This window comes from Corvus hawaiiensis, chromosome 1 (genome assembly GCF_020740725.1).
Source record: "Corvus hawaiiensis isolate bCorHaw1 chromosome 1, bCorHaw1.pri.cur, whole genome shotgun sequence".
Taxonomy (NCBI): Eukaryota; Metazoa; Chordata; class Aves; order Passeriformes; family Corvidae; genus Corvus; species Corvus hawaiiensis.
The window spans coordinates 40,523,779-40,536,589 of NC_063213.1; the positions used below are offsets into that span (position 1 = coordinate 40,523,779).

At 40.7% G+C, this 12,811-nt stretch overlaps 1 protein-coding gene across 6 annotated transcripts in view; it reads right to left on the reverse strand.

The window, feature by feature from the left end:
* Positions 1-216: 216 nt before the first annotated feature.
* LRRC3B (leucine rich repeat containing 3B) overlaps positions 217-12,811 on the reverse strand; it is a 55,244-nt gene continuing 42,649 nt past the window's right edge. For 5 of the 6 annotated variants that reach the window (XM_048301709.1, XM_048301666.1, XM_048301688.1 and 2 more), the window contains exon 2: positions 217-1,481. In XM_048301709.1, coding sequence (XP_048157666.1) covers positions 537-1,316 — 780 coding nt within the window. In that variant the 5' untranslated portion in view covers positions 1,317-1,481 and the 3' untranslated portion in view covers positions 217-536. Of the gene's footprint in view, positions 1,482-2,959; positions 3,033-12,811 lie in introns of those variants that run through there. The other variant, XM_048301675.1, reaches the window with a different exon arrangement.

Consider the following 12,811-nt stretch of genomic DNA (forward strand, 5'->3'; position numbering starts at 1 on the left):
ACACTCTGCCCACACTGTGCCCCTTTCCCGTCGTGGCAGGCAGCCCACCAGCTGCTCACCTTGCACCCATGGGTGAGACATGCCCTTCAGGGACCCTCCACTCCTGGACCTCTCACAGCCCACTTCATCGTCGCTCCTCTCTTCTACATCGCGAGCACTGAACAAACCAAGAGTGCTTCGGCACTGGACAGATTTCATATCAATAAATTACTCTGCTTTACATGGTTCAAATTTAAGCTTTTATTTGGTTTTTAAATTAAAAAAATAAATTTCATTATTAAATAGTGGAATGGGTCTAAACTAATGTTTACATATTAATTCACTTGCTTTAGGATACCACCAGAGAAATAATTGAAGTATACCACCTGGACAAAACTTTCTGTCAGAAAGCTCAACAGTGGCATAATTCAGATAAACAGGAAAAAAAAAAGCCCCAAAAGTCTTAATGTTTACAATGAATGTTAGAAGTAAACCTCTGGCTCTAGCGTCATCCGACTCTAGTTTCCATCACAAAGGCAGTCATTGTATTCAGAATACTATACCACAGTGCTAATGTCATCGGCTTCATCTGGTTTCTTTTGCCTGCTTGGCAGGGATTTCAAGTACTCAAGGTGCCTCCTTGCATCCTCCTGGTTCTGCCGGACGTAGTAAACTACGTATGAGATCACCATGGTGAACCAGCCAAACATGGTGACCAGCATGGCGTAGTCAGTAGTCTTTTTAGGGAGGTTGCAGAGGTCGGCGTCATTGGCAGCGTTGAGGAAGGGTCTCCCCGCGTGCTCGTCCAGCACAGAGGTCTTGCAGATGACGTTGTTGGCTGTCTCGTGGTTGGAGGCCATGCTCCGCAGCACCTGCTGCAGCGTGCAGTCACAGTGCCAGGGGTTGTTTGCGATTCTGGCCCTGGCCTTTAGGTTGTTGAAAGCGTTTTTGTGCACACTTTTAATCCGGTTGTCGGACAAATCCAGAGTCTGCAAGGTTTCTGCCACCCCTTTAAAGGCATGTTCATCTATAAACTCAATCCCATTTTTTGATAAATTGAGGACTCTCAGTTGGTGCAAGTCCTTAAAAATTTCATTGGGGATAGATGTTATCTGATTGGAGTCCAAATAAAGTAAGACTGTTTCTGGAGGAAGATCTCTGGGTATTTCCTTGAGGTTTGCATTGCTACAGCTGACGTTCAGACCGCCGGAGTGGGAACAGAGGCAGCCTTTTGGGCACATACTGGCAGAATGAAAGCACAGTATCATGAGGACAAAACTTTGTAAGAGCAGACACATGGAGAGGGAACGAGTTAACCACAGGTCTACCAAATGCATGCTGGGCTGTCAGCATAATCACGCGACCATTTCTCATTCAGCCAACAGGGTGGGAAAAGGCTCGGCAAAGCTGAAACATGGCTTCATTTTCTTCGGTGGGATTAGTAAAAACTGGTTACTAACACGTGGGCTTCCTCATGGTCAATACACTTCTTAGAAGCACGCCTACAGAGAAGAAGGAAAAAAGTTCTTTATACCATAAACTCCAATCCTAACTCTGTTTTCATTAAAAAAATAGAAATAAAAAGATGTTAAAGGGAAATGCCACACTAATTAAATGATCTATTATCTTAGGTAACTCCTATTAGCATTAATCTGAGTTTAGTGCATAAATCCCGAGGACATTTTTAAGAGGATAGACTACACTTACAACAAATTGCAGAGGTTTGGTCTTTAATACTTATTAGAGAAGGCACTGGTTTGCTTTTATCACAGACTCTTCTAAAACAGCTGTAAAACTAAATTGCATTTTTCCTTGCTGAAGTAGAAGATGCATTGATAGGAGCTAAGACTTGTATCTCCAGCAACAATGACAGCTTAAGTGAGGAATTTGTGGTGGTTAATGTGAACTTCTCTCAAAATAATTTATGCTATTTTAAGTCCAAGTCAAAGTACCTCAGCAAGGAAATATTTTTACTCTATCAAGGAACAAAAATCAGGTAAACCAAATGCTACTGCAAGACACCAGAGTCATTCATCTCCTTGTCTGTCTCCCCCTCCTTCTCTTTTGCTTAAGGATGCTGGATTTCTTGTACATCCCAGCATTTTGTGAGACCCACAGACATAATTTTGACTTCCATTTTTTTTTTAAATTTTGTTTTCATGTAACAAAGAGAAAAAGCAATGGGAGAATTGCCAAAAACTCACATACCCCACCCTCCAAAACAAATAAAACTCATGAAACATATAGGAGCCAAACATTAAAATGTCTTATTCACGGCATGTCATTGGCTAATAGCACATATGAAAAATACTGTTTCTGCTTCTCCCCCCTCAAGCTGGCTTTAAAATAGCAAACATCCAGAAGCTTTTCCATTTTCTCCTTTAACTGGAACACAAATACAGAAGTCTGAAATGCTGACCTATATGGTTTCAAAGACAACCCTTCCCGCCCCCCCCCTATTATGGTAAACTATGAATTTCTAACAACAACAGGTCCATTCGTTTTCATGTACATGCTCTCTGTCTTTGTAGAAGCTCAGATATGTGTAGCCTTCAGGTTGTATTTACATATAAATGAATTATGTTTTTTTCTAAATCCACACTGTAGTCCACTGAACAAGAAAATCTCTGCACGGAGGAGATGTGTGATTTTACATGAAAAGGAAGAAATTGCATTGCAATCACTTTTTTGCTTGCAAAACTGACATACCAACTCCAGCTGCTGACACACTGCAGTAATACGGATCAGATGTGTCAAGCAATAATTTCAAACTCATAGCTCAAGTTATATTTAACCCTTTTTGCTGAGGCTCAGTATGTCAGTAACCCCACAGGAAAAGAAAAATAAAACAACCCAAACCAGACTTAACAGCATGTACATTACTTGTGATTACTCCACGGCTTGGGAATGGCAAAAGCTCCGCATACTCTCACTGCAACTACTGCAGAGAGTAGTGCATCACCACTAATCTTCAACTTACCTATTGTTCAAATCAGTGATTGCCCAAGAACCTAAACAGAAAGCTTACATTTGGATTCCATAAAACTTCTACTCTGAAATTAAAACGAAATGTAATTGTTAGCAATGAGATATTATGAAGTTAACCCTGGAAACATGAAAATATTTAGAAGGGAACCAAGCAGAGCATGAAAAGCTCCCTTTGAGGAGAGAGAAGTGAGGTAGCACCTCCAAAGTCAACAAAATCCTTCATGACCTCTATGGAAAAAACAAGGTTTACATGAAAGAGACCTGTTGCAGTGGGTGCAGCCTTCCCGTTTCTCCCTTTGGCTCTTTGTTCATTGCAGTGCCTGCTCTTCAGACCAGACAGAAATCGGCTATCAAAGGAGATAAGCTCCAGAAGTTGTTTTTTCCCAGCCTGCCCAGAAGCGCTAAGTACTTGCTAAAATGTGCAGCCCATTCAGAGGCCAAGCTGGAGCTGGCAGCTGCTCCCCCTGGCACTCGGTGCTGGCAATCTGCTGCTCCCTCCAGCAGCCCTGGGTGCTGTGGCAGGACAGCCTGTCCCTTGGAAAAACAGCCACCTATTTTCTTTTCTCTTCATGTTCACATGTCTCACTACTGTGCTGCTGCACCAAAAGAGTAGATGAGGGGTCCAGCTCATCACCACAGAATGAGCATCATCTCATCACCTACTTCTTGTACACAGTGGCTTCCCACCGCCGACACTGGAGTACTACTGCAGGAAGAGACTGGGGGAGAAAGAGCAAAGACCTGAAGTAGTCTCGGGTGCTTAATTTTATAGAATCATAAAATTCATACTGTTCTCATCACAGTGTGACAAATAAGTATCAAATTTGCTTCATTACAGGCTTAAAAAACCCTGTCAACCTGTAATTACAGCATGGACTCTGCCGAGTTCTCCACAACACTGTTATGCCACCAAAGATCATGTATCAAAGAGGCCCCAAGCACCAAAGACAATGTGGAACAACCTCATCCCACTGGAGACAAATGAAACTATTTAGTGTATTAATGTGTTTAGAGTGGAAGAAGTAGAGCCATTACAGACTAAGCAGGATAGTGTTTAATGAAGCAATGCCTCTTCTAAAGGCCTAACTAAGCAAATGAACATAGAGAGGAGAAAATCTCACAATGTTTTAAGATGTTAGATAGAGCAAATACAAATTTAAACCTGTAATTAACAACCCAGTCAACAAAACTTGTCTGAATAAGAACAAAGCTCAGCAAATTCCCAGTAAATCAACCAGAAGAAACCCAATGGGACTGAGCATCAGTCAGGGTAAACAGAGCTTTGTTTGCTTCAGAATATCCAATCCAAGGGATATCTGAGATTTAGGTTTCAACAATAAACTTATAACAAGAATTTTCTTTACTTCTAATGACTGCAAAAAAAGAAAAGAAAACTAGGATCTACATATTTCTAATGCAAATAGGAAGATCTGTGGCTTCTTGAGCTGTATCTAATTTCCTCTGCTTGGAACACAATAAATAAAGAAGGTGTCAAAGTTGGAACAAACATAAGAGAGATATACCAGACAGAAACACCAATGATTACAGACAAAGGGATGAAAGACACAGAATTAAAATAAATATATGAATTAATTATAAATCTGCAAATAAAGAAAAAAAAAAATAAAAAGTGAATGAAGGCACAGGGAAATGACAGCAATACCAGGAACGCTGGTAGCAGCATGGTATAAAAAGGCTTTTTGTGTACATTTCTAAAATACAAGTACAAACATAGGATACCTAATGCCAAGTCAAATATTGCAGGGGAATAATATGGAAGATTGCACAGAAGAGTTCTTTACAGTCTTGCAATTTAAACAGGTTTCCAAGGCTTCCTCTTCTCAAGCTCCCCCAAGACCATTCACTCAGTGCTAACATCCAACGATGTAAGAAAATGTACAAATCCTGAAATCCCCAGGGAAAGCACATTGCTTTTAATACACAGTGAGATTTCTACCGAGCTTCAGGTATCAGGTACTTGCAAGTGTTTGTCTTTACTGCAAACAAAGTGCAGAGACTTAGCTCCTGAATGCAACACTACTAAATTATCTATTTGATTAATAACTTCTCCCCACAAGAAACTAATGATGGAAGGAAGCATTAGTGCTTCCAACTACCGATACAGAAAGTGGGCCCGAAGTCACACAGAAAGCCCAGGACAAGACTGCCTGCAATATTAATTTATGCTGTTTTGTCTTCAGAGAAGGATATAGGAGGATAGGAAATCCTATAACCATCACACAGAACAGCCGAAAAATGACACAGACTGAGACGTTTTGCTGTTTAGGACAATACTAAGACAATAAAAGGTGCATAAAAAGAGAATCGATAATATACGTATAAATAAAGATGTCTGACTAGGGGAAGGGGTTTCTACTGTGGTGTAGAGACTTTCAGAGTCCACATGGCAGTTTTGGTCATTACTCAAGTATTCATACATCCCCTCCCTTCATAAAATGTGAGAATGGAACAGCTACCAAATCCTTGCACTTGAGGGCCAGCCACTTCTCTCAGATGACTCTAAAGCAGAGACTACAATCAACCTTGAGAGGTTTTCTGCCTATAGTATTTTGAACACACACACAACCACCTCAGCCCTCAGGTGACATCAGCAGAGCCACTTGTTGATGACACACTTCCTGCAAATTTGTATGTTTCAGATGTGAGAAAGGGATTTACTCCCTCTTTGTTCATCAGATGCCCTCTCCACACATTGTGTATCTACATTTTATTAGGGTCCTTCAAAGATTACCTTCTAGCATTACAAACATTACCTGTGACAGTCAAGTATCTTTGTTCAAGTTGCTCCAACATGACAACGCTTCTAAGTGGAATTTCAACTGAGTTCTCAGACAGTGTCAGGTGAACTCCCAAACATTTCTGTTGAGGAAAAATCAAGACCACCACCCTTCTCCTGACAGCTCTTCATCAAGCGAGATCTCACATGATAAAGACAAAGCCATGATCCAAAGTATTTAATATGGAAGTCTTTATGGGAAGATTCCTGTTGTAAATCACAGAATGAGGGTCACAAATTAAGTCTGTAGAACTGGGTCCAACAGGCGCATGCCAGCATAAGAGCCCCCGAACTCACACACAGCATCCTCATTCGTTTTGCCTGCTTGTCAAACACTGATGGGAAGAATAAGCAGCAGCTCTCTGCTGTCAGTAGCACCCTGGCCTTCACCAGATCACAGGTTGTAAGGACTCCTCAGTGACAAGAGAGTTGTAGTTATAATTCACAAACAAGAAAAAATGGGAAAATGGAAAAAGATCTCATCCTAAAAGCATCTTCATTCCATAAGCTGACAAGTACAGGCATTGTGCAGAACACACCCTCCTAGCAATAAAAACTGGATAAATATTGCAGATATTTTGGAAGATATTCTTTTGCTCTTTCTGTGGGATACAGTATTATGGGATTCTGAGGAAAAAAAGACTGAAGGTGCTGTGGCATCAAGCTGCAGCTAAAGCACAGTCCTGAAAGTGAGAGAGCATAGCTGGCAGCCTACAAATCTAGAGAGTTTTATGTGGCTTCTAGGGTCAGAAAGTCTGGCTACAAAGGGTTTTTACTGCTGATCTCTTATGTCAAGTGATACTTCCATCTCATGCACGATCACTTGTGCAGATCCCACAGTTAATAATAATAATAAATTATGTCTTCACTGGCATTCGAGCAACTACACCATCCTCTAGCACGTGCAAAAAGGGCTGCACACAGCACAGATGTCTCACTGTGAAGGAAATGCAGTGATAGCAACTCCATTTTCCCTACCAATAACATAAGGTACTAGAATAATGTCTCCTCTTCAAAGCTGGATCCACTGATGAAAAAGATTGCATCTATTACTCCAGCAATGTCAAAGGGGTCACAGCTAACTACTAATACTCGGCAACTGCACACACAGTTTGTATTTAAGGTTACTGAAGGCTCCATGATGAGAAAGGAATTTCTTGTTATTGTCGCTTATGCGCTCAAACAAGGAGGCAAGATCAGAACAGGGAAAAGGAAGAAGCCAACGGATCAACCACAGGGGGTGAGCTGTTGGCTGCATCATGACTGTACTCAATCTGTCTGGTCTGTCACTTTTCAACCACCAGAAAAATTGGAAAAAAATATGTACAACCACCTTCCCAAGAATGTGGATCATAGGGACTTATGCACAATTCAAGTGCCAAGGCTTACCATGTTTCTGAGGATGTACCACTGTAAAGCTTAAGTGACCTCGCTACTAGCTTTAGGCACAGTACCCACAGAAGCCCTCATTTGAAAATGGATCCCAAATGGCACCGCAGAGCTCCACACTCCTTGGAATCACAGAGTCCACAACAAACATCACTGTGTCCTCTGTTAATACTGAAGGCATCCCTCAGAAAAACCGCTGACCCTCCACATCAGAGATGCACTGCACATGTCAGGGTGCCTCCCATCCTCCTCCCGTACAGCCCATACAATTCATATATGAACCCAGAGACAGCTCCTATTTCTGTGGGCAGCTCTACTGCCTTCAAAAGAAGCTATCAGCTCCCAGTAAGACCTCAAGAGATCCCTGAAAATCAGCTCAACTTTTCAAGCCTGGTCTAAGTAAAGTCCCACCCTTCAGAGTAACAACTTTCTTGCGTGCCAGCATCGGAATTTTGATACAGAATTAGAAAAGTCCAGGAAATAAGACTCCTACAGGGCTCTTTGTTTAGACATCTTTAAAGCAAACTTGCACTTTGAATAAATATTAAAATTTTATAACTAAAAATCCATTAAATGAAGCACTGTAAAAAGATCATTATTTTAACTGACTTCCAGAAAATTACTGAGATGTTTTATAGCTTTGAAAGACCTGACATTATTATAACTTTTTTCCCTCCTTTAAGATATTGACTATGTTGGTTTATAGAAAAGATGCTCATTGATAAATCTAGTTTTCTATTTTCTATTAAAACAGGTCTTAACTTTGCCATATTAAATATTTTTGGCTTACATCAGGTTTAGCAATCTAACCATTGAAATAGAAAATACGCCCCTTTCTAATACATTGTTTCCCATGAGTTCCGCTTCCTCTAATGCCAGTCTGCTTGTTACAAAACGCACACACACCCCCCACCTTACTATCCCACATCCACAGAGCTGTATTTTATGACTTTTTACTCCTCTTTTTTCCCCATTGTCATAAAAAAACACATACTACTTTGTCTCTAAAAATATTACCTTGCAATTAGTATTGACAAGACAGCCATCAGATGGAGATTATAGGCTAAAATTAACAGGTGATTATCCAACATGAAAAGTCCAGTTTGCTGGAGGACTGAGGACGGGACAATTTTACATGAACCTGAACAAAGAGATTTGCCACCACTACTCCCAAACAATTGCTAATGGCATATTTAAGAAGAGTTAAATCAGAGAAGATATCTAGAGAAAGAACTATTTTTATATATATATCCTGCCCTTAATGAATCTTACACTACTGGTAAACACAGACCTCCCAGTAAGCTGCACACTGGGCTGTCCTGTGCACCTGTGTGCCAGGTCTGAGAGCAGCTGAACCTCTGGAGGCCAACAGAGTCTGTGCACATTGGGGAAAAACCTCCATGAAATCCTGCCTGGCTCCACCAACATCTGCAGGCTGAATTAGCCCACAAATGTTAAAAACTCAAGAAGATTGATGTAAAAATAAGAAGGTGCAGGTTTTTTTCACTTCCCTATGGATATATAATAAAACTACAGCACGGCAATGTGACTGACTGACTGAGTGGGTACTGAGCTGCAAAGTGATGACACTTGTGACCTGGAGCTGGGCAGGAGCTGCAGGACCCAAAGGAGAACACAACAGCCACTTCTGACCTCTGTGCTGTCTGTGTACTACAGAACAACAAAATTTCATGGGTACCAAGTGAATTCCTCTAAAAAAATAATACAATCCTTTAAAACAATGCCACTTGTGTACTGTCAGCACACCACGGCCAAGGGCAATCTCACTAGCTGCACAGACGGACTCTGAGCCAGGCAACTCAACCTTCTCCATGGCTCCAGGACAACATGAGGAAATTCCATTTAGCAGATGAAACAAGAACTTGCTTTGGAGTCCCAGGACAACCTGTGTCTTTCACGCATCTCTCCCTGTCACTCCTCAGTTGTGGAGGCCTGGCTGCCTCACAGCTCAGCTACCTTGAAGGTAGGCAGTTAACATGCTATGAAGCACCAAACCAGAGAGGTGCCACGAGCTGCTTGCAAGGTGCCCGGTGATTTAAATTCCCAGATGAAAATCTCCACCAGTGGAAAAGTTCCAGGATTTCAGAACATGGCAAGATGAAAAATCCTAAAGCAGTAAAAAGAGAAATTAATAGAAGCCAACGGCAAATGAGGTTGGGAAAAAGGGGTGCAAAAGATCACTGATTCTATGAATAATTGAAATGTCGTGATTAATCAGTGTGAGCCTGAACTTACACTACATAATGGATTAATTATCTAATAAAACATCAAATGTACTCAACCTATAATATCCTCCCCTATTCTCAGAATGCCAATCAACATTTTGTTCCCAAAAAACTTCCAGTATAGGCATCTATATATAACTGCTCATGGCAAACCACTTCCAGTTGTAGAAGCAAAGTGTGTAGGTAAAGGTTTATAGATCCTGAGCTATGAATGGCCTCCCTTAACTGTCACAGAGTAATAAAATGGTTGAGGAGAGCCAAATGAACATTTTAAGCTATAATTACTTTCTGATTGTGAGATCACTGAATGTATCACTCCTTATTACAGATTAACATCTTAATTATACTGTGTGGGCAAATGAATCAGCACTTTAAGACTGATGGGTTGGGTTCATGTTAAAAAATGTATCTGACTTTTTATCCTTTTCACGTCAAGTCAGGAATGATTTCATAACTCTCAGCTGATAAATAATCGTGTGAAGCTTAGCAGATATAATGACAGAAAAATATTACCAATCATCTCCTAACTTTCCTATGATGCTTTGCTCTTGGAAGTCTTCTGTGGCAACACATTTCTTGGAATGAAATTCGGCAACTTGCTGGAAATTAAAGAAACAGCTATTGGGGATGCTGTTAGACCTCCTTCTTTTGAGCCTTAACAAAGATTGAATCACTTGCTTTTTAGAAGGTATTCAGTGCTGCCTAATTTTCCTTGTTATCTCCTGCATCCTCTTCATCTGACATAGACTACAGAAGGCTCCCGTCCCTTCCCTGAGCAATACCCTGATGGGAAATATAAAAAGCATTTTGTATGCACATCTATGCCATTTGAAAAAGCAAAGAAAACATTACATACGCTCACAGTGCATAAGTAGTGGCAACATAAAGCAGGTTAAAAATGAAAGGCATAAGATATAAGATACATTATAATCTTTGACTTCATTTATCACTATATTTGGAGGAAATTGTCTTGACAACCTATAGAAGAAATGAACAAAGGCTCAAGCTATGCCAGTTACTGCAAACACATCTGCAAAAAGATTTTTTTACCACTATATAAGAACATGAAGAACCACAGTACAGATGCTAAAGGAAAATGCTCCAACACACACAAATGACTACTTGTGAAGAGTTCTCCAAAGCCACATCATTTGTTTCTAGATTATTAGTGTGCTTTAGAGTAAAAAACATTTTTAAGAGTTTGGGATTACATTCTACCAAGTCTCAGTCACATTTTCTGAGAAAACATCAACAACCATTCTGTTTGGCAAGAAAATCCTTTCCAATTGCAGCTGAGTCAATCTTCCATATGATCTATAGTAGAAAAAAAAATATACTCTGAAAGCTTAAAATAACCTGAAGTGGAAATACTTCATCTTCCTTGGGTAAAGAGATCCAGACTAAAGTGTTTTCTGAAGTCTGGTTATGAAGAGAATACCTAGGAACCTTTCATGAATAAGCAATGCAGTAGATTTTCAAGAAATCTGATATAATCCAATGGAAAATGTTTTCATCATAGAACATCAATTTCACAATATCTGCCGATTTATTTTTCTCCCATATTACAAAATCAAAGTGAAACAGACAAGTGCCCAGTTGGAGCCATACTCTTTCCAGTAGCTAATGATGGATGCTCCTTCAACTTAATTTGGCAGAATCTATCAGATCAGAGAAAATGTTGTCTTGATCTCAAGATAATTACACTGATTACCTCAATGATTACCAGCATAATCAGTGGCAAGTCTTGCAATTTAATCTTGATAACTGCATCTGGTGACTGCAGATGGTGTCCTTGCCCAGTTGAAAATCTCATTCTATTTTTGCAAAGTGTAAATCTAACCCCTGGTAACAAAACTGTGTTATCAGAAACTGATAGGCCTTTAAGGAACCACCTTGCAAAGATAAGCAAGATTAGGACCACTTAGAGACCTTTCTTCCACTTTTAAGGGCACTTATTTGGTTCTGTGTACTGTGATCTTTAGGGTCATTTGAGGTTCATCCAAATGCTCCTGCAACTTAGTAGAGGAGAGAAGCTGTAATTAGGCTGCGGAGGCTGTGCTGAGAATAAAGTCAGCAGGGCAGAAATAAGTGTGCAAACCTGAGGGGACCGTTCAGCAAGGAGCATGCTTGGGGCTCTGCAAAGCTGCCATCAGTTGCCCAAACCAGCAGCAAGACAGCTGCTGGCAGCAGACACCTGGGCACCAAGGAGTCCTGCAACAGAGGTGCTGCAGACTCCAAAGTAAGATGGGGAGAAGGAGAACGAAGCAGAGCACTGCTGAAAGTTGCTTTATCCAGCTGACACTCTGTCACAGAGGAGGTTCCCAGGAACTACAATGGGTCACCACAGATTAAACCATTTCTTAGGTTAGACAGTTCAACAGGAAATACAGATTTGAGCAGAGGAATTGCCACAGTGACAGTTCAGCACCAGTTTCACAAACTCTTGCTTTTAACTGGGTCTACATTACCCTGTTGTGTTAAACCCCAGGAAACCAAGGCTGTTTCTCTCCCTGCAAGACTGCCCAGTGACGCAAACATAGAGCAGTAATCCATTGCACAAGGAATTTGCAAGGAAAGAAGCCAGTAGAAGCTATTACTAAAATGAAGCAACCTGAATAATAGTAATACACAAGATGAGATGAGAAAGAAAAAGAACATAATTCCAGAGCAATTACTCTGAAATAATCTTAAAGAGGAGAAAAACCCCACAAGATAAACTATGGGGAATTATAAGGTAGAATTGGGTTGTGAGCTGTAAAACCTGCCTGCAGAGACACATGGCAGCACAAAGGAGCACATGGCAGCACACAGAGGCTTGTCTCCACCAGACCCTGGCGGGAGGAGGCGTCACATGGCAGAGCCCTACATTGAGGAGCCTGACGGGAGCTGACAGATGGGTGAGCAGCAAGTGACCACCCCATAGAAGGACTCTGAGAAAGTGTGCTGCTGATGTGGCAACATGGGATAGGGCACGCCATACAAGGAAATGCTGTGCCTTAGAAAAGTGTATAAAACCAACTCACTCCTTTGAATAAACGATTCAGATTCCCTGGTGGTCTGGGTCGGAGATTCAATCGCTCACAATAAACTAGCAAAAGGGGACAGCAGTTAAAATATAGTACCTCAGCAGTTATTAATTCAGCTCCTTGTGCTTTGAAATACACTCGCTATATATTAACAGGACCTTAAAGAAGCATGCAGAAGTAGAGAACTCATTTAGAAAAATGAAAGAAAAATAGAATGTGTACCAGCATATAAAAGAAACCAAGTTTGAAACTTCCAATTAAAAGCTCTAAACTTAAAAGTGAATGTTTAACACCACAAAACCACAACCTTCTACAAATGAAATTGTGATCTATCAACACAATTTAGAAAATAGCAAAAGAGACAAGTATAGAATAATTATGAGATC